We start from the raw sequence: 21489 nt of genomic DNA, 5'->3' as shown, positions 1-21489 counted from the left end.
GTGCACTACTTTTGTGCTTTAAAAAAATGTGTTTCTTTCAGGGGGTGCTGCATCACCCTTAGAACCTCTACATCCCGCTATGGGCACATGGACCTACCTGACACCCCCTCCCAGAGGAGGGGTTTATAGGCTATTGACATTCTCTATTGAGAGGTCAATGTCAGAGATGGCCTAGCCAGTCTGTTCAGTCACAGGGTATCAGCGAGTGGGATACGAAACAGCTTTCTTCCCAAATATCTTTTAATTTGGTATTCAGGTCCAAGAATGTGCACCACCGTGCAGCACGTACGGTGCCAGGGGATGATTGATCAGCATGCGCATGACCCAGCAGTTCATTGAATCGAAGGTTGTAGGAGGTCGTGCACCAGAACGAAAGCGGTAAATACTTCATTCGCTTCCACGCGCAGAGACTGATTTCCTTTGCGCTCAAACTCAATCGTGTTTATGGGAATGTGACATGAATCTCTCACTCTCTTACAGTGTATTTTATGGTTTTCTCCTACAAAACAAAACAGCTAATTCCTGTATTCAAATGATGCAATAACACGAAATAAGAATGATCACCTTTGTGTTTAACATAAATCAATAACATTCTTGTTTATTTATTGAAGGAATGCTACTCAATCAAAATATGACCACGTGACAACTCATAGGCCGAGTCACTACAAACAGACAAGAGATTCCTGCAGTAATGTTACAAACCCCCCAAAAAAATTTTATTTTAGTGTTACTCTCAATGTGTGGCTAGTGTATGAAAGCTAACTGAGAATGTCCTGGTCAAATAAATAAGAGTCCGAATGCTTTTAACACTTACGTATTTGATCATTTCTACCGCTGCTAGCCTGGCCTAGTGTATTTGTCTTTATGTACTGGAATCTAAATTACCCCTGTTCACTTCCCCCCCTGCCTGTGAGACACAGAGATAACTATGTCACAACCTGCACCGTAATCACCGCGTTGCCAAGCAATGTGCACCTGCCCCCGTTGACCTGCCTCTGCCCGCTACACGAGTGCAACACCGAAGCTAGTCTCTGTATGCATCCAGACACCGGAGCAGTCGTTACCCCCGGTCTAACAGGGCATTTCGCTCCCATGGGAAACCACAGCGCTGTACGACTACGCTCAGTTCATTACGCGCTAAAGGCCAAGGAAATTTGGTATAACTTTGGGAGATGTCAGAAAGGTAGGTAAAAGAGGTCATTTAATAGCTTTGTGTTGTCATCCTTCATTGAGCAGTGCTTCAAGTTGGAAAACTTTACAAATGTACGCTTAACAAGCAAAATGCATTATTTGGTTATTTGGTATGATTTTGAATTCTTCAGAAATTCATTAGCCTAGGCTGCATTATTTATGCACATGGTTATTTTTCCATGCAACAAGCCTATAGGTTATATAGTATAGACAATGTGTAGATTATATAATCCCCCAAAATCTCACAATTATTAATACTTTACACGAAAATAGACGATAATAATTATGAAAACATTACTATCCAGGTTCCTTTTATGCAGCTATTATTAACTAATGACACCTGGTCGGGTATCCGCTGTTATGGCGACGGCTCTAATCCGGTGCGCAAGGCAGAGTTCACGGTAACCGAAACCGGACGGCTGCGTGTCAGGGTTTCAGCAATGTGGATGTACATGAGGAGTTCCATTTCAACCAGCCTCCTTGAAGAGTCGGCGACAGAAACAGACAGAATTCTCCGAGGCTTTAGGCCTATGATAGAAAACACAGGCCTGAAGAGAAGAATATGTGATATTTAGGCCTATGTTTATGATGATTTTCAAGGCTCTTTTAATTTGGGTTTTAATTTGGCCTTACATTATTTATTTATTTACATTTTTCCTTTCGGCTCTGAAGCTGTTGCAATTTATTTTCCCTCTCGCTTTCTCTCCTGCTCTCTGTTTTCACACTCCTCCTACCCTCTCCTCCCTTTCACTTCTCACTTTCATCACACTCAATCCTTCCTACATCTTTCACCCTCAAACTCCTTTGTTGTCCCTCTCTCCCAGTTCCTCAGGTGTGCTGTTGTCCCCCTCTCCCAGTTCCTCAGGTGTGTTGTTGTCCCTCTCTCCCAGTTCCTCAGGTGTGTTGTTGTCCCCCTCTCCCAGTTCCTCAGGTGTGTTGCTGTCCTTCTCTCCCAGTTCCTCAGGTGTGTTGTTGTCCCCCTCTCCCAGTTCCTCAGGTGTGCTGTTGTCCTTCTCTCCCAGTTCCTCAGGTGTGTTGTTGTCCCTCTCTCCCAGTTCCTCAGGTGTGTTGTTGTCCCCCTCTCCCAGTTCCTCAGGTGTGTTGTTGTCCCCCTCTCCCAGTTCCTCAGGTGTGTTGTTGTCCCCCTCTCCCAGTTCCTCAGGTGTGTTGTTGTCCCCCTCTCCCAGTTCCTCAGGTGTGTTGTTGTCCCTCTCTCCCAGTTCCTCAGGTGTGTTGTTGTCCCCCTCTCCCAGTTCCTCAGGTGTGTTGTTGTCCCCCTCTCCCAGTTCCTCAGGTGTGTTGTTGTCCCTCTCTCCCAGTTCCTCAGGTGTGTTGCTGTCCTTCTCTCCCAGTTCCTCAGGTGTGTTGTTGTCCCCCTCTCCCAGTTCCTCAGGTGTGCTGTTGTCCTTCTCTCCCAGTTCCTCAGGTGTGTTGTTGTCCCTCTCTCCCAGTTCAGCAGGTGTGTTGTTGTCCCCCTCTCCCAGTTCCTCAGGTGTGTTGTTGTCCCTCTCTCCCAGTTCATCAGGTGTGTTGTTGTCCCCCTCTCCCAGTTCCTCAGGTGTGTTGTTGTCCCTCTCTCCCAGTTCCTCAGGTGTGTTGTTGTCCCCCTCTCCCAGTTCCTCAGGTGTGTTGTTGTCCCCCTCTCCCAGTTCCTCAGGTGTGTTGTTGTCCCCCTCTCCCAGTTCCTCAGGTGTGTTGTTGTCCCTCTCTCCCAGTTCCTCAGGTGTGTTGTTGTCCCCCTCTCCCAGTTCCTCAGGTGTGTTGTTGTCCCTCTCTCCCAGTTCCTCAGGTGTGTTGTTGTCCCCCTCTCCCAGTTCCTCAGGTGTGTTGTTGTCCCTCTCTCCCAGTTCCTCAGGTGTGAACACAAGCAGTGGCAGTTTTCCCAAATCCCACTCCTCCCAGTATTCTGAAATCAGCATCACACACACACCCCTCTCCGTGGACCAGAGTCCAGATTCCGGAATCGTCAAAACCCCTGTGAGTGTCACGCGTTACATCACATTCTCACCCTCCAGTCCTCCGTCCTCGCTCTTGTACCCTCCTATCTTCTGATACCCCATTACAAAACTCCTCCCCCCACAACATGCCCCTCTCATCCTACAACAGAATGGTCCAATACTGTCTGGTCTGAAAACAGCCTCACCCCCCTAGCCCTTCCATTTGAAACCTAGGCGCTGCCATCACTGTATTGCTCACACCTATCCAGTTCCTACCTGCCAACACAGAGGGGTCAGGGCTTGTCTAGAATGCTATAGATGAGTCACTCTGTTTGTGACATGGGAGCACAGGCTCCAAGGCTGGTTCTGATGTCAGGGGTCACCAAGCATGGGTCTAGTCCCCCACGTGGCTAGGTGGGGGGGGGGGGGGGGGGGGTTATAGTCACAGTCAAAGCCCAGGTAAGGAGGCAGAGACAGGGATGAGGGTCACAGAGCACCCCCAATCAAGGCTCTCATATTCAGATCCCAGTCTGAAAAACAATCCTTAAAACCCCTTGCTCTTCATCCTCCTTCTCCTCTTCCTCTTTCTCATCTTATTCATCTCTGCTTCTCCTCTTCCTCATCTCTCCTTCTCCTCTCTCTCCTCTCGTTTCTCAGCTGCCGTCCAGCCGGTTCAGGTTCGTGTCGTGGCAGCGGCTTGAGGAGAGTGATGTCAAAGGAGACCAGCTCTCCTGTCCCAGGGTCAGAGAAGGTCAGAGAGGTCACCACCTTGGCAACCTTTGACCTTTTAATAATTTTATTTTGCTCTCATCTCAGTTCTCATAAGTAACTGCTGTCATCATTGTATCATCCAGGGCCGTCAGTGGAGGACCTCTTTCTGAGAAAGGACGACATCCCCTTGGAAAGGGGGAGGAGGAAGAGGAGAGAGGAGGAAGGGCAGAGGTGGGAGGAGAGGCTTCAAGAGAACTGGGAGAATTGTGTGGTGAGTTACAACTCAGAGACATACTGTACTATGTGTGTGTATATGTCACGTTCCTGACCGGTTTTCTGTTATTTTGTATGTGTTTGACGGTCAGGGCGTGAGTTTGGGTGGGTAGTCTATGTTATGTGTTTCTATGTTTGTTAAAGGGTGACCTGATATGGTTCTCAATTAGAGGCAGGTGGTTTTCATTTCCTCTGATTGAGAGCCATATTAAGGTAGGTGTTTTCACATTGATTGTTGTGGGTGGTTGTCTCCTGTGTCTGTGTCTATGTACGTTGCGCCACACGAGACTGTTTCGGTTTGTTTGTTCGTTCGTTCGGTTTATGTAGTCTGTTCCTGTTTCATGCGTTCTTCGTGTCATGTAAGTTCTTATGTTCAGGTTCGTCTACGTCGTTTGTTATTTTGTTAGTTATTCAAGTATAGTTCGTTTTTGTCTTGTTCAATAAATATCATGTCATATCACGAAGCTGCATTTTGGTTCAATCCCTGCTCCTCCTCTTCGGATGAAGAGGAAGAGGAACGCCGTTACAGAACCACCCACCGAACCAGAACCAAGCAGCGTGAGTTCGAGCAGTGGCCTACGAAACAGGAATCCTGGACATGGGAAGAAGTATTGGAGGGAAAAGGACACTGGGCTCATATTGGGGAATATCGCCGCGCTCGTGAGGAGATGGAAGCAGCGAGAGCCCAGGAGCGGTGGTATGAGGAGGCAGCAAGGAGACGTGGCTGGAAGCCCGCGAAGAAACCCCAAAAATTTCTTGGGGGGGGGGGGCTAAGAGGTAGTGGGCCAAGGGCAGGTAGGAGACCTGCGCCCACTTCCCAGGCTAACCGTGGAGAGCGGGAGTACGGGCAGACACCGTGTTACGCAGTAGAGCGCACGGTGTCTCCTGTACGTGTTCATAGCCCGGTGCGGGTTATTCCACCTCCCCGCACTGGTAGGGCTAGATTGAGCGTTGAGCCGGATGTCATGAAGCCGGCCCTACATATCTGGCCACCAGTACGTCTCCTCGGGCTGGCTTACATGGCACCAGCCTTACGCATGGTGTCCCCGGTTCGCCTACATAGCCCGGTGCGGGTTATTCCACCTCCCCGCACTGGTCGGGCAACGGGGAGCATTCAACCAGGTAAGGTTGGGCAGGCTCAATGCTCAAGGGAGCCAGTACGCCTGCACGGTCCGGTATTTCCGGCGCCACCTCCCCGCCCCAGCCCAGTACCACCAGTGTCTACTCCACGCACCAGGCTTCCAGTGCGTTTCCAGAGCCCTGTTCCTCCTCCACGCACTCTCCCTATGGTGCGTGTCTCCAGCCCAGTGCCTCCAGTTCCGGCACCACGCACTAAGCCACCTGTGCGTCTCCAGAGCCCTGTACACACTGTTCCTTCTCCCCGTACTCGTCCTGATGTGCATGCCCTCAGCCCGGTGCCACCAGTGCCGGTACCACGCACCAGGTCCATAGTGCGTTTTGAGAGTCCAGTGTGCCCTGTCCCTGCTCCCCGCACTAGCCTGAAGGTGCGTGTCCTTAGCCCGGTGCCTCCAGTTCCGGCACCAGGCCTACAGTGCGCCTCATCCGGCCAGAGCCATCCGTCTGCCCAGTGCCATCTGAGCCATCCGTCTCCCCAGTGCCATCTGAGCCATCCGTCTCCCCAGCGCCATCTGAGCCATCCGTCTCCCCAGCGCCATCTGAGCCATCCGTCTGCCCAGTGCCGTCTGAGCCATCCGTCTGTCCCGAGCCATTAGAGCCGCCCGTCTGTCCCGAGCCGTCAGAGCCGTTAGTCAGTCAGGAGCCGCTAGAGCCATTCGTCAGTCAGGATCTGCCAGAGCCGCCAACCAGACAGGATCTGCCAGAGCCGCCAACCAGACAGGATCTGCCAGAGCCGCCAACCAGACAGGATCTGCCAGAGCCGCCAACCAGACAGGATCTGCCAGAGCCGCCAACCAGACAGGATCTGCCAGAGCCGCCAACCAGACATGAGCGTCCAGAGCCGCCAGCCAGACATGAGCGTCCAGAGCCGTCAGCCAGCCATGAGCGTCCAGAGCCGTCAGCGAGCCATGAGCGTCCAGAGCCGTCAGCCAGCCATGAGCGTCCAGAGCCGTCAGCCAGCCATGAGCGTCCAGAGCCGTCAGCCAGCCATGAGCGTCCAGAGCCGTCAGCTAGCCATGAGCGTCCAGAGCCGTCAGCTAGCCATGAGCGTCCAGAGCCGTCAGCCAGTCATGAGCTGCCCCTCAGCCCAGAGCTGCCATTTATCCAGAACTGCCCCTCAGTCCAGAGCTGTCTCTCTGTCCGGAGCTGCCCTTCAGTCCGGAGCTGCCCCTCTATCCTGAGCTACCTCTCTATCCTGACCTACCTCTCTGTCCTGAGCTATCTCTCTGTCCTGAGCTACCTTATCCCGGTGCTGCCCCTTGTCCCGGTGCTGCCCCTTATCTTAAGGTTACCATTTAAATTAAGTGGGTGTAATATGAGGGTGGTCATTCTAAGGGGGAGACGTAAGCTGGGATTGACTATGGTGGGGTGGGGACCTCGCCCAGAGCCTGAGCCACCACCGTGGTCAGACGCCCACCCAGACCCTCCCCTAGACTTTTGGTGGTGCGTTCGGAGTACGCACCTTGAGGGGGGGGTCATGTCACGTTCCTGACCGGTTTTCTGTTATTTTGTATGTGTTTGACGGTCAGGGCGTGAGTTTGGGTGGGTAGTCTATGTTATGTGTTTCTATGTTTGTTAAAGGGTGACCTGATATGGTTCTCAATTAGAGGCAGGTGGTTTTCATTTCCTCTGATTGAGAGCCATATTAAGGTAGGTGTTTTCACATTGATTGTTGTGGGTGGTTGTCTCCTGTGTCTGTGTCTATGTAAGTTGCGCCACACGGGACTGTTTCGGTTTGTTTGTTCGTTCGTTCGGTTTATGTAGTCTGTTCCTGTTTCATGCGTTCTTCGTGTCATGTAAGTTCTTATGTTCAGGTTCGTCTACGTCGTTTGTTATTTTGTTAGTTATTCAAGTATAGTTCGTTTTTGTCTTGTTCAATAAATATCATGTCATATCACGAAGCTGCATTTTGGTTCAATCCCTGCTCCTCCTCTTCGGATGAAGAGGAAGAGGAACGCCGTTACAGTATAAGCATGTGTATAAGTGCCTGTGTGTGTGCCTGTGTGTGTGTGTGCCTGTGTGTGTGTGTGTGTGTGTGTGTGTGTGTGTGTGTGTGTGTGTGTGTGTGTGTGTGTGTGTGTGTGTGTGTGTGTGTGTGTGTGTGTGTGTGTGTGTGTGTGACCTGAGTAACCTCTCCCTGTGTTCCTGGTATTCCCAGGAGCTGAATCTGTCCTATCAGGACTTGGGAGATCCGTTCCAGCAGGAAAACTTCCGTCGGATCCTGAGGAGGCTGATCCGAGTGGAGAGACTCCAGCTGATCAATAACTCCCTCACAGACCTGAGTTCTATATGCCTGCCAAGGTACTACACTACCCACAATGCCCATCTATACGCCTGCCATTATACTACACTACATCCAAAGCATCAATATACGCCTGCAAGTTACAACACTAGCCACAATACAACTCTTCACTTCATTTAGTGACAACCGTACTTCTGTCCTCTTTCCTCTACACAGTAAAAATAAAAGTGTGAATTTAACTCCTATAGCTCAGATAACATTTGGTCCCAGTCCACATAGTGTTAAAGTTACTCTACAGGTAGTGTCACACTTTCAGAGTTAATTTGACTCAAAATGGTGTTAAAATTCACACATAAATGTGTAATAATATTTAACACTGGTTTAGTTACACTCTCCAGTGTTATTTAATCACTGAATTGAGTTGAATTTACACTGCAATGACTGCATCATTTTACACTCTGATTTAATTCCGACTCTAAGAGCTCATTGACTCCTCATAATGTTGAAAATACTCATCCTGGGTTAAAATAAGTCAACACTGTAATTTTTACACCCCCTTTTTTACTGTGTAGGTGCCGAAGCCTGAATCTGCATCGTAACCACCTGACATGTATACGTCAGCTGCCAAAGCTCCCGGCCGTGGAGCACCTGTGTCTCTCTGAGAACGGCATCTCAACACTGAGGGGACTGGGGGCTCTGGGAACCAGCACACTCCACTCCCTCACACTCAGATCTAACCCTGTCAACTACATACAGGACTACCGTGCACGGTGAGGGGGAATAGAGGGAGGGAGGGAGGGAGGGAGGGAGGGAGGGAGGGAGGGAGGGAGGTGAGGAGGATAGAGGGAGGGAGGGATAGAGGGAGGGAGGGAGGTGAGGTGAGGAGGATAGAGGGAGGGTGGGAGAGATGGAGGGAGGGAGGGAGGGGAGGTGGGGGGGATGGAGGGAGGGAGAGAAGGTAGTGGGGATGGAGGGAGGGAGAGAAGGTAGTGGGGATGGAGGGAGGGAGAGAAGGTAGTGGGGATGGAGGGAGGGAGGGAGGGAGAGGAGCTGAGGGGGATAGAGAGGGAGAGAGAGTAGGTGAGGAGATGGAGCTGGGGAGATAGAGGGAGAGAGAGGAGGTGAGGGGATAGAGGGAGGGAGAGGAGGGGAGGGGGATAGAGGGAGGGAGAGGGGGTGAGGGGATAGAGTGAGGGAGAGGAGGTGAGGGGGAAAGGGAGGGAGAGGAGGTGAGGGGATAGAGGGAGGGAGGGAGAGGAGGTGAGGGGGAAGAGGGAGGGAGAGGAGGTGAGGAGGATAGAGGGAGGGAGAGGAGGTGAGGGGATAGAGGGAGGGAGAGGAAGGAGGTGAGGGGGATAGAGGGAGAGAGAGGAGGTGGGGGATAGAGGGAGAGAGAGGAAAATTAAAGGATGTCAAGAATAATTTATATTTTTTTGTCTTAACCCTTAGTTGCCCTCTCCTCTCTGCAGTGTGTTCTCTTGTTTGCCAAAACTAAGAGTTCTGGATGGAATCCCCAAGCTGCCAGAAGATTCTATGCCTCCTGGACTCCAACTCCCAGCAGCCACCAGGATGTGTAACGTTCTGTGACATCAAACTAAGGGGCTTTGGAAATTCCATAAATAATAATAAAAGTAATTCCATAAATAATGCACTGACAACATTTTTAGTAGGCCTACTAATACTGTATATTGTGTATATTTTATGACTGAATATATAAGATGTTTTTATACATTATACTGTTAAGAGTTGTTTTTACTCGTACTGGGTTATGTGACTGGGCTGTGTTAGGCATTTGGCTGATCTAGGAAGACACTGAGGCTCATGTTGGAACTTGGCTTTGAGGGAGGGAGGGAAGTAGGGAGGTAGAGAGAGAGATAGAGGGAGGGAGGGAGGGAGGGAGAGAGAGGAGGGAGAGAGAGAGAGGGGGGGAGGGGGAGGGAGGGAGGGAGGGAGAGAGAGAGAGAGAGAGGGAGGGAAGAAAGAAAGAAAGAAAGGAAGGAGGGAGAGAGATAAAGAGAGGGAAGGAGGGAGGGAGAGAGAGAGGATGGGAGGGAGGGAGAGAGAGGGAAGGAGAGAGAGCGAGAGATGGCGGGAGGGAGAGGGAGGGAGAGAGCGAGGGTGGGAGGGAGAGAGAGAGAGGGACGGAGGGAGAGAGAGCGATGAGAGAAAGAGTGGGAGGGAGAGAGCGAGAGAGAGGGAGGGGGGAGAGAGAGAGAGGGAGATAGATTCTATCAGGCAGCTACATGACACTGTCCTACTGACACAGAAAACAGTGGGGTCAGCAGTCAGCCTCCTCGAGCTTCACAACACATCCCACTGGATGTACAACACAGGCATCACAGACATCCCTCTGACCCTCCATCTCCCTCTTTCCTTCCCTCCCTCCATCACCCTCCTTCCATCTCCTTCCTCCCTCCATCTCTCTCCATCCTTCTCGGCTTCTCTTTTTCTCTTTCCGACAGTACTCCTCTTATGATGACTGTTTAATGACCCCTGTGACTCGAGAGACAGGACACGCACGATAACGGGTCACATTCAGAATGTCCCATCCTGTCTGTCAACAGCAGTTCATTCATTCATATCCAGTAGCGTCTGTATTCTTTTTTAATAATGGTGTTGATATCCCTTCCCCGTGGTTCTGGACGCTTGGCCCATCCCCCTTCCTCCTCCTCCTCTTCGTAGTTCTCTTCCTCGTTGAGCTCTCCTTCCTTTCTGTGTTCTCCCTCTTTTCCTGCTGGGAGCTCCTGGTCTTTCACTTCCTCCTGCAGCAGAACAAACACATTCACCAGGTGGGTAAGACCATAGACAATCAGAAACCTACAGAATATTTACATGGTAGTGGTAGTGTCTATGGTAGTGTCTCTACCTGACACTACCATACCCCCCTCCCCATTCTCTCTCTTGCGTGCGCGCACATGCACACACACACCTCATTAGGTAGGCGAGTGTTTTTCCCCCTGAGATCCAGTTAATTACCCAATAGGTCCTCTAGAGCACTGAGTGTCCATTACCTTGGTCTCTCTGGATAACAACACACTAGAGCACTGAGTGTCCATTACCTTGGTCTCTCTAGACAACAACTCTAGAGCACTGAGTGTCCATTACCTTGGTCTCTCTGGACAACACCACACTAGAGCACTGAGTGTCCATTACCTTGGTCTCTTTAGACAACAACTCTAGAGCACTGAGTGTCCATTACCTTGGTCTCTCTGGACAACAACTCTAGAGCACTGAGTGTCCATTACCTTGGTCTCTCTAGACAACTCTAGAGCACTGAGTGTCCATTACCTTGGTCTCTCTAGACAACAACTCTAGAGCACTGAGTGTCCATTACCTTGGTCTCTCTGGACAACAACACACTAGAGCACTGAGTGTCCATTACCTTGGTCTCTCTAGACAACTCTAGAGCACTGAGTGTCCATTACCTTGGTCTCTCTAGACAACAACTCTAGAGCACTGAGTGTCCATTACCTTGGTCTCTCTGGACAACAACACACTAGAGCACTGAGTGTCCATTACCTTGGTCTCTCTAGACAACTCTAGAGCACTGAGTGTCCATTACCTTGGTCTCTCTGGGCAACAACTCTCTAGAGCACTGAGTGTCCATTACCTTGGTCTCTCTGGATAACAACACACTAGAGCACTGAGTGTCCATTACCTTGGTCTCTCTGGACAACAACTCTCTAGAGCACTGAGTGTCCATTACCTTGGTCTCTCTGGACAACACCACACTAGAGCACTGAGTGTCCATTACCTTGGTCTCTCTAGACAACAACTCTAGAGCACTGAGTGTCCATTACCTTGGTCTCTCTGGACAACAACTCTAGAGCACTGAGTGTCCATTACCTTGGTCTCTCTAGACAACTCTAGAGCACTGAGTGTCCATTACCTTGGTCTCTCTAGACAACAACTCTAGAGCACTGAGTGTCCATTACCTTGGTCTCTCTGGACAACAACACACTAGAGCACTGAGTGTCCATTACCTTGGTCTCTCTAGACAACTCTAGAGCACTGAGTGTCCATTACCTTGGTCTCTCTAGACAACAACTCTAGAGCACTGAGTGTCCATTACCTTGGTCTCTCTGGACAACAACACACTAGAGCACTGAGTGTCCATTACCTTGGTCTCTCTAGACAACTCTAGAGCACTGAGTGTCCATTACCTTGGTCTCTCTGGGCAACAACTCTCTAGAGCACTGAGTGTCCATTACCTTGGTCTCTCTGGATAACAACACACTAGAGCACTGAGTGTCCATTACCTTGGTCTCTCTGGACAACAACTCTCTAGAGCACTGAGTGTCCATTACCTTGGTCTCTCTGGACAACACCACACTAGAGCACTGAGTGTCCATTACCTTGGTCTCTCTGGACAACAACTCTCTAGAGCACTGAGTGTCCATTACCTTGGTCTCTCTGGACAACAACTCTCTAGAGCACTGAGTGTCCATTACCTTGGTCTCTCTGGATAACAACACACTAGAGCACTGAGTGTCCATTACCTTGGTCTCTCTGGACAACAACTCTCTAGAGCACTGAGTGTCCATTACCTTGGTCTCTCTGGACAACACCACACTAGAGCACTGAGTGTCCATTACCTTGGTCTCTCTAGACAACAACTCTAGAGCACTGAGTGTCCATTACCTTGGTCTCTCTGGACAACAACTCTAGAGCACTGAGTGTCCATTACCTTGGTCTCTCTAGACAACTCTAGAGCACTGAGTGTCCATTACCTTGGTCTCTCTAGACAACAACTCTAGAGCACTGAGTGTCCATTACCTTGGTCTCTCTGGACAACAACACACTAGAGCACTGAGTGTCCATTACCTTGGTCTCTCTAGACAACTCTAGAGCACTGAGTGTCCATTACCTTGGTCTCTCTAGACAACAACTCTAGAGCACTGAGTGTCCATTACCTTGGTCTCTCTGGACAACAACACACTAGAGCACTGAGTGTCCATTACCTTGGTCTCTCTAGACAACTCTAGAGCACTGAGTGTCCATTACCTTGGTCTCTCTGGGCAACAACTCTCTAGAGCACTGAGTGTCCATTACCTTGGTCTCTCTGGACAACACCACACTAGAGCACTGAGTGTCCATTACCTTGGTCTCTCTAGACAACAACTCTAGAGCACTGAGTGTCCATTACCTTGGTCTCTCTGGACAACAACTCTAGAGCACTGAGTGTCCATTACCTTGGTCTCTCTAGACAACTCTAGAGCACTGAGTGTCCATTACCTTGGTCTCTCTAGACAACAACTCTAGAGCACTGAGTGTCCATTACCTTGGTCTCTCTGGACAACAACACACTAGAGCACTGAGTGTCCATTACCTTGGTCTCTCTAGACAACTCTAGAGCACTGAGTGTCCATTACCTTGGTCTCTCTAGACAACAACTCTAGAGCACTGAGTGTCCATTACCTTGGTCTCTCTGGACAACAACACACTAGAGCACTGAGTGTCCATTACCTTGGTCTCTCTAGACAACTCTAGAGCACTGAGTGTCCATTACCTTGGTCTCTCTGGGCAACAACTCTCTAGAGCACTGAGTGTCCATTACCTTGGTCTCTCTGGATAACAACACACTAGAGCACTGAGTGTCCATTACCTTGGTCTCTCTGGACAACAACTCTCTAGAGCACTGAGTGTCCATTACCTTGGTCTCTCTGGACAACACCACACTAGAGCACTGAGTGTCCATTACCTTGGTCTCTCTGGACAACAACTCTCTAGAGCACTGAGTGTCCATTACCTTGGTCTCTCTGGACAACAACTCTCTAGAGCACTGAGTGTCCATTACCTTGGTCTCTCTGGACAACAACTCTCTAGAGCACTGAGTGTCCATTACCTTGGTCTCTCTGGACAACAACTCTCTAGAGCACTGAGTGTCCATTACCTTGGTCTCTCTGGACAACAACACACTAGAGCACTGAGTGTCCATTACCTTGGTCTCTCTGGATAACAACACACTAGAGCACTGAGTGTCCATTACCTTGGTCTCTCTGGACAACACCACACTAGAGCACTGAGTGTCCATTACCTTGGTCTCTCTAGACAACAACTCTAGAGCACTGAGTGTCCATTACCTTGGTCTCTCTGGACAACAACTCTAGAGCACTGAGTGTCCATTACCTTGGTCTCTCTAGACAACTCTAGAGCACTGAGTGTCCATTACCTTGGTCTCTCTGGGCAACAACTCTCTAGAGCACTGAGTGTCCATTACCTTGGTCTCTCTGGATAACAACACACTAGAGCACTCAGTGTCCATTACCTTGGTCTCTCTGGACAACAACTCTCTAGAGCACTGAGTGTCCATTACCTTGGTCTCTCTGGACAACAACTCTCTAGAGCACTGAGTGTCCATTACCTTGGTCTCTCTGGACAACAACTCTCTAGAGCACTGAGTGTCCATTACCTTGGTCTCTCTGGACAACAACTCTCTAGAGCACTGAGTGTCCATTACCTTGGTCTCTCTGGACAACAACCCTCTAGAGCACTGAGTGTCCATTACCTTGGTCTCTCTGGACAACAACTCTCTAGAGCACTGAGTGTCCATTACCTTGGTCTCTCTGGACAACAACCTTCTAGAGCACTGAGTGTCCATTACCTTGGTCTCTCTGGACAACAACTCTCTAGAGCACTGAGTGTCCATTACCTTGGTCTCTCTGGACAACAACCCTCTAGAGCACTGAGTGTCCATTACCTTGGTCTCTCTGGACAACAACTCTCTAGAGCACTGAGTGTCCATTACCTTGGTCTCTCTGGACAACACCAAGGCTGCATGATGGTACTTGCAATACTATTAGTAATACTAAATAGTTGGAACATTCCTTTGGGTCTGAATACTAAATTGAGGTGTATGCTTAAGTCAAACCTTCATATAAATCATGCATCTTTGTCAAAATAAAAAAAACTTGGGGGCCGCTAGGGGCACAATGTGCAACTGACGTGTTTTCCGTTTGCTCCCACAATATTCTTAAAGTTTGTGAATTTTGCAGCAAAACCGTATTTATTTTCTAATATTAGTTTGGTGATCCCTTTCCGTAAAAACCAAGAACACTTTGCTTTCGAATGTCAGCATGTCGATGAAACATAAGGCCAAAAACACGACTTAGAGAAAACCCGGCCTACAAGACCCACTCTTATCACCGCCCTCTCCTGGGTCTGAGGGCCTAGAGACTCACACTTTACCCGGGGGTGCGGCTTGGCCTGGCGGCGCTGAAATGAACATTCTCGAGGCCATCAAACTACTACGCACTGAGATAGTTGAAATGAAAACGGAGGTAGTTTCTACGATTGAGGCCTGAATACAGGATATATCTGATACTTTAAAAGCAGATCTAACCATCCTGCGGAACGAGACGGTGCTAGAAATCACATCACTCAAAACAACATCAGAGTTGCACACTACGACGATTGTAGCGCTGGAGACCTCTGCTAGCAGCGTCTCCGACTTAACTACCTCCCTGGAGGCTGACGTGAAACGCCTCGCTGCGGATCTGAAAAAGGTACGGGAGAGTTGTGATCATAGATCAGCAACTGTTGCTCGCTGTGGAACTGTGGATCGTAAGTAAGTTCCCCACCTGTGGTACAACTATGTTTAGTCATAACGTACTAGTCTTGTTTAGTTGGGCAGTTGGCGAACCCACTCAGGCTTATTTGATGTGATCTAATGTTTTGATCATCTAGTGTGCTTGGCCTTACAAGCATTCAGTCATTTTAATGTCATTGTATTAAGGGTTTACTTAACTCCTGTGTTTCCAGGCTGTCTCGTTCACCTATTCAGTTTGTTTACATAGTGTCTCAAATATTTTTGGTTATTTGTTTACTGCATCCGCTTGTACCGACTCAGTAAACAGTAAACGAGGCTACGCGTTTTTGGGGTTCTTCAATTCAATGTTAAAAGGTTTTGAACATCATTTATGCCCAGCAAACTTTCAACGTTGCACATACATCGTTTTTTGGTCTTGGCTATTGTGAAGACCCTCCCACTCTGTCTGCCGTATTCTGTCTCTTTGCTCTTGTTTTCCTTATTAGGATGTTCGGCGGGCGGAGCTGGGAGGGTCGTCAGCGACATGGGACACACCTGGGCCCGGGTGTGTCCCGGGATAAATACACCTCTTCCCCATTCCTTGAGGAGACTCTCTTCATGCAGACACACTGATAGATTTTGGTTGTGGCATTTTTGTGGCTGTTTTGTTTGCGTTGGCACCTTTCAACACCCCTCATTATCACATCTATACACACAACCACTCACTTACACTACTGATTACTGACTACACACACCAGTGTTAATTGTATATAGTTTACTTTAGTTAATAAATATATTTTGTTATTCCTTATCTCCACGTCGTCTCCCTTTTTGTTACTTCGAGCCGGTTCGTGACAGCTATAAGTTGTCTTATTGTCCAACTAGACAATTATTATTTATATATATATTTTTTTTATCATCTTACTACGATTTGCTTACTTCCAATTAGGTTTTTGGTTGAGAGCCTTGATACGTTTTATTTATTTTCTCTCTCAATGCCTGTTATAAGACTGGGAAGATAATTATATACATCTGCAAGTGGTGCTTTTGTAATTTCGATTGCAGATGGGATTCACTGTTTATTTTTTTCTCTCTTTTTGCTGCTTGATCCACTAACACAAAACGTGACTTTAAAGAGTGGGACTGTGGGTTTGGGTTTAACACCTCACTCTCACAGACATACTGTGCAAAGAGAACATGTTCTATTTAGGCTTGTACCTCGTTTGGGGAGGTATTGTCTGGGATGGGGGGGTTGAATTGTTCAGTTCTAATGTTGTCATTCTGTGTTCTTTTTATTTGATTTTATCTGCACTTTTTCCAAGTATCTTACACCGTACATTATTACTCTGAGACAAGTTATTCTGGGGTATTATTTTCGGTATTCATTGCTTTCCCACTATGCTCTAATGACAGGGTTGTATAACGGGAGTGTTCAGAGTGGCCAAAATAATACGATCAAGTACATTTTGTGGAACATCAAAGGGGCTAACAACCCTGTGAAGCGTAAGAGGGTGCTGACACACTTAAAGGGTTTGAATGCAAATTTTGCATTTCTACAACAGACTCACTTGAGGACTGGTGAGCACTTTAGGATGTATAGGGACTGAGTTGGTCAACTGTTCCACTCTAACTTTCATAGTAAATCAAGAGGTGCTGCCATTTTGGTTCCTTTGTAGTTAGGTTATTGAGGTTATTGATGATCCTAAGGGGCAAAACGTCATAGTAACGGGTTAACTGTTTTCTACCCCTCTTGTTTTGGTTTGTGTTTATGCTCCCAATTGGGATGACACAAGTTTAATTTCACCTTTTTATCTTGCTATACCCAATTTAGATTCCCATTTGTTGATTTTAGGGGGGGATTTCAACTGTAAAATGTCCCCAGTTCTTGTGTGCCCTACTTGTGCCCTACTCAATCCTTTCTTCAGAAATATGCTATGTGTAAGGCCTGGCGTTTCCTACATCCGACAGTATTCCTTTTAATTCTCATGTTCATCAAATATACTCCCGCATTGATGACTTATTTTTGGACAAAAAACTTCTGCCTAACCTTCAGAGGTGTACTTATGAGACTATTGTTATTTCTGACCATTCACCATTAGTGCTTGAGTTAGAGTTTCCCCAGCAACCTCCTATGTGTTATCAATGGCGTCTTAATCCCATTTTACTCTCAGATAAGGAGTTTGTCAATTTCATTTCTTCTGAAATCACCTTATTCCTAGAAATTAATTCAACGCCAGATATGTCCTGCTCTACAATATGGGAGTCTCTCAAAGCATACCTACGTGGCCAAAATATTTCTTATACAGCCAACAAAAACAAAGCTCGCTCTCAGCGGCTTCGGGACCTGAGCGAAGCCATAGCTACATTGGATGAGAAGTATGCTACGGATCCTTCCTCTGATCTACATAAAGAGCACCAACTACTCCAATCTGAATTTGATGAGCTTTCTACCAGACAAGCTGAACAGTTACTCTTACGAGCTCGATACAGAGTGTATGAACAAGGCGACAAGGCCAGTAAACTCCTGACACATCAGATCCGTAAATCTGAGGTCTCACGTTTAATCCCACAAATAAGGACCCCGTCTGGTGCCACCACAGTTATACATAAAGAGATCAATGATCAATTCAAACAATTTGACTCTGCGCTGTACACCTCTGAATCCCCTCAAAACCCTTTGCTGATTAATTCATTCTTTAATGGTCTGAATATGCCTTCAATTGATACAGACTCCCATGACTGTCTAGCAGAAGAATTTACACCTGAGGAGATTGCAACAGCAGTGTCCGCAATGAAAAGTGGTAAATCACCGGGTCCAGATGGTTTTCCAACCGAATTTTACAGGACGTTTGCTGGTCTGCTTTGTCCATTCTTGTCTCGACTATTTGCAGAGTGCCTTAATACCTCAAAGCTACCGCCTAGTCTTTATCAGGCTTCAATTTCATTACTATTAAAGAAAAACAAAGACCCCCTGGAATGTGGATCCTATCGCCCAATCTCGCTTTTAAACTGTGATTACAAAATCCTAGCCAAGTTCTTAGCCATCCGTATGGACGGCTCGCTGCACCAAGTAATACACTCTGACCAGACTGGCTTTGTGAGAAAGAGGCATTTGTTTTTCAATATTAGACGCCTTATGAATATACTGTACTCCCCAGCGTCGGCGAACCCGGAAGTGGGGGTCTCACTTGATGCGGAAAAAGCTTTTGACCTCGTTGAGTGGGATTACCTAACAGCTGCCCTTTATAGATTTGGCTTTGGCCCCAAATTCATTGCGTGGATAAAGATTTGTTATTTTTCTCCCATGGCTTCGGTACAGACTAACATTTTGTCCTAATTTTCAGACATACTATTGGGCTGCAAATTTCAGAGCCCTTTTATACTGGCGACAGACTGATCCTATTGGCCCTAGACCACTCTGGGTCCAGATGGAGTCTGAATCGTGTAAACCTGCTGCTCTTTCTTCTGTGTTGTGCTCGTCTCTCCCAGTGTCCCTAGGCAAAAGGTGTGTTGGAAAGTAGTCTCTTAAAATGTGGAATCAGTTTCGTTTAGCCTTTAACCTCCGAGGCTTTTCTCTATCAGGCCCAATCAAATCAGAACATTTTATTTCCTCCATCTTTAAATGATGGGGCTTTTGGCATCTGGTACTCACTAGGCCTCTCTTCACTAGGCCTCTCCTCACTGGGCCTCTCCTCACTAGGCCTCTACTCACTGGGCCTCTCTTCACTGGGCCTCTCTTCACTGGGCCTCTCCTCACTAGGCCTCTACTCACTGGGCCTCTCTTCACTTGCCCAATTATTCTTTGATGATACATTTGCCTCTTTTGCTCAGCTACAGGAAAAGTTCAAGCTTCCCCAATCCCACTTCTTCCTCTATCTACAGACTAGGAACTTTGTCAGAGCTGGGCCTCTCTTCACTGGGCCTCTCCTCACTAGGCCTCTACTCACTGGGCCTCTCTTCACTTGCCCAATTATTCTTTGATGATACATTTGCCTCTTTTGCTCAGCTACAGGAAAAGTTCAAGCTTCCCCAATCCCACTTCTTCCTCTATCTACAGACTAGGAACTTTGTCAGAGCTAACACACCTGAATTTCCCCATAGGCCTGCGAGTAGAGCTATAGAGAGCATCTTTGAGCTAAACAAGATTCCTAGGAGCGCAATTGCAGAAGTATATTCAATCATTAATGACTTACAGAACTCTTCTTTGCTGCCTTTAAAGACTCGATGGGAAAAGGATTTGGGGGAGGAACTTGGGGAAGACACCTGGGAATCTGTGCTGCACAGGGTGCATTCGTCGTCTTTTAGCACTAGACACAGCCTCATTCAATTCAAAGTGGTTTATTGTATCCACTGGTCCGGGGCCAAACTGGGAAGAATATTCTCTGATTTTGATCGTACCTGTGTCCGATGTAAAACGGAACCAGCCACACTGTATCATATGTTTTGGGACTGTCACAAACTGTCAGGTTTCTGGGAATTCATATTTAAATGTTTCTCTGATATATATGACACTGTTATTGCTCCGTCACCCCTTACAGCCCTTTTTTGGAGTACTGCCCAAAGGTACCCCCCCCCCATGTCAAGAATCCAGTTGGACACTGTTGCTTATACAACTCTTTTAGCTAGACGGCTAATACTACAGAACTGGAAGATGGCAGTTCCCCCATCTTTATTGGGTGGGAGATGTGTTGTGCTCTCTGAAATTTAGAATTTTTAAAAATCCAATACACGTGGGAACCACAAACTGTTTTATGAGGCTTGGGCTCCATTCTGGTCTCACTTTAAACAGTCCATCCTCTGATGTCATTCATTTTAAAACAATAATACGTCTGTAATTGACTCCCCTGTGACTTAGGGGTTGGATGAGCATTTCTTTTGGGGGGGGGGGGGGGGGGGGGGGGGACATTAAGGTTGATGATGTGCCTATTGATTCTTATTGAATGTAAACTGTTCACCTTGCCCTGTCAGAGATTAAAATGTGAGGTTGTTTTGCCCTGTTTTTTTTTAATTTTGTTTGCACTTACATTAAAAAAAAAAATATTAAAAAAAAAATACTTTGTTAACTTAATTTTTGGTCCAGTGGATGGTCGGTCTGTGGCCATGACTGTCTATGAGTGTGGTTGCATTTCTCCACCCTTATCCCTTGTCTGTTTACAGGAACAATGGTGAGGTGTCCTCTCTGTCCCTGTACTACAGATTGCCCTTTAACCTTTGTAGCCTTCTGCCCGGTATGTTGAACACCATCTTTATAGCTATTCTTTTTTACTTTTATTTTTTCTAGTTGAGTATATTATTTTGTGTTGTCCTGTGTGTGTAAAACTGAATAAACAGTTTTTTTATTATTATTTTTTTTAAATTGAGGGGGGAGAGGGATTGGATATGTATTCGCCTCTCAAGTTAGGATTTGGCCTCTGGCAATAGGAGAGAAATTTAAATTATTCATGCTTAGTTATTCAACCATGAAATAATTGAAGACATCCAATAGGAGAGAGAACAGCCTCCATGCCTCCAGATGACAGACCTTAGCATCACTGAACACTCCTGCATGACTGTAGGGTGTGTTTGTTTGTGTGTGTGTGTCGCCAGCCTGCTATTAGCACAGTAATGAGTCACCTCTGAAAATGTTCCCACTCTAACATCCCAGAACCCCCCTGGGGAACACAGGAGTGTGACAACACAGAGGAAGAGGAGACATGGATGATGAGATTAGCTTGGGCCTTGGGGTAAAGGTGGGAGATAGGTGAAATGTGTGTTTCAAGTATTTTCTCCTTGCTTTTCTCTCTCGCTCTCACTTCTCTTACTTAATGTTCATGCCTTTCTCTTCAGAGCAGTTTGATTTCCTAAGGGAAGGGTGAGATGGACCGTATCATTTCACCTCTCTGTAGCTCCACTGCAGGATTCACCATGTTTATTCCTCACACACCATCCTCCAGGACAGTGGTTCACAAACTTTTTATAGTCCCATACCCCTTCAAACATTCAACCTTCAGCTGCATACCAGGGTCAGCCCACTCTCAAATGTTGTTTTTTCCCCATCATTGTAAGCCTGCCAAACACTATATGATACATTTATTAAAGAAGGAGTGTGAGTTGTCGTCACGACCCAGCTCGTGGGAAGAGCTCTTAAAGGACCAGGGCACAAATCATAATAATCAATCATTTTGCTCTTTATGTAACCATCTTACATATAAAACCTTATTTGTTCATCAAAAATTGTGAATAACTTACCACAGGTTAATGAGAAGGGTGTGCTTGAAAGGATGCACATAACTCTGCAATGTTGTATTGGAGTGAGTCTGTCTTAAATCATTTTCCAAACACAGTCTGTGCCTGTATTTAGTTTTCATGCTAGTGAGGGCCGAGAATCCACTCTCACATAGGTACGTGGTTGCAAAGGGCATCGGTGTCTTAACAGCGTGATTTGCCAAGGCAGGATACTCTGAGCGCAGCCCAATCCAGAAATCTGGCAG

General features: G+C 47.4%; 1 protein-coding gene across 1 annotated transcript; it reads left to right on the top strand.

Annotated features, from left to right (window-relative positions):
* The first annotated feature begins 1025 nt into the window (after nucleotides 1–1025).
* On the top strand, nucleotides 1026–9145 carry LOC120018778 (acidic leucine-rich nuclear phosphoprotein 32-related protein). Its single transcript, XM_038961983.1, has 7 exons — nucleotides 1026–1183; nucleotides 3039–3168; nucleotides 3786–3879; nucleotides 3983–4110; nucleotides 7408–7550; nucleotides 8064–8261; nucleotides 8961–9145. Exons 1-7 carry the CDS (start codon nucleotides 1173–1175, stop codon nucleotides 9076–9078), a joined length of 822 nt encoding a protein of 273 aa, XP_038817911.1. The 5' UTR covers nucleotides 1026–1172; the 3' UTR covers nucleotides 9079–9145.
* Nucleotides 9146–21489: the final 12344 nt, after the last annotated feature.

Source organism: Salvelinus namaycush, chromosome 23 (assembly GCF_016432855.1).
Source record: "Salvelinus namaycush isolate Seneca chromosome 23, SaNama_1.0, whole genome shotgun sequence".
Lineage (NCBI taxonomy): Eukaryota > Metazoa > Chordata > Actinopteri > Salmoniformes > Salmonidae > Salvelinus > Salvelinus namaycush.
This window is presented reverse-complemented; position numbering and strand designations above follow the sequence as displayed.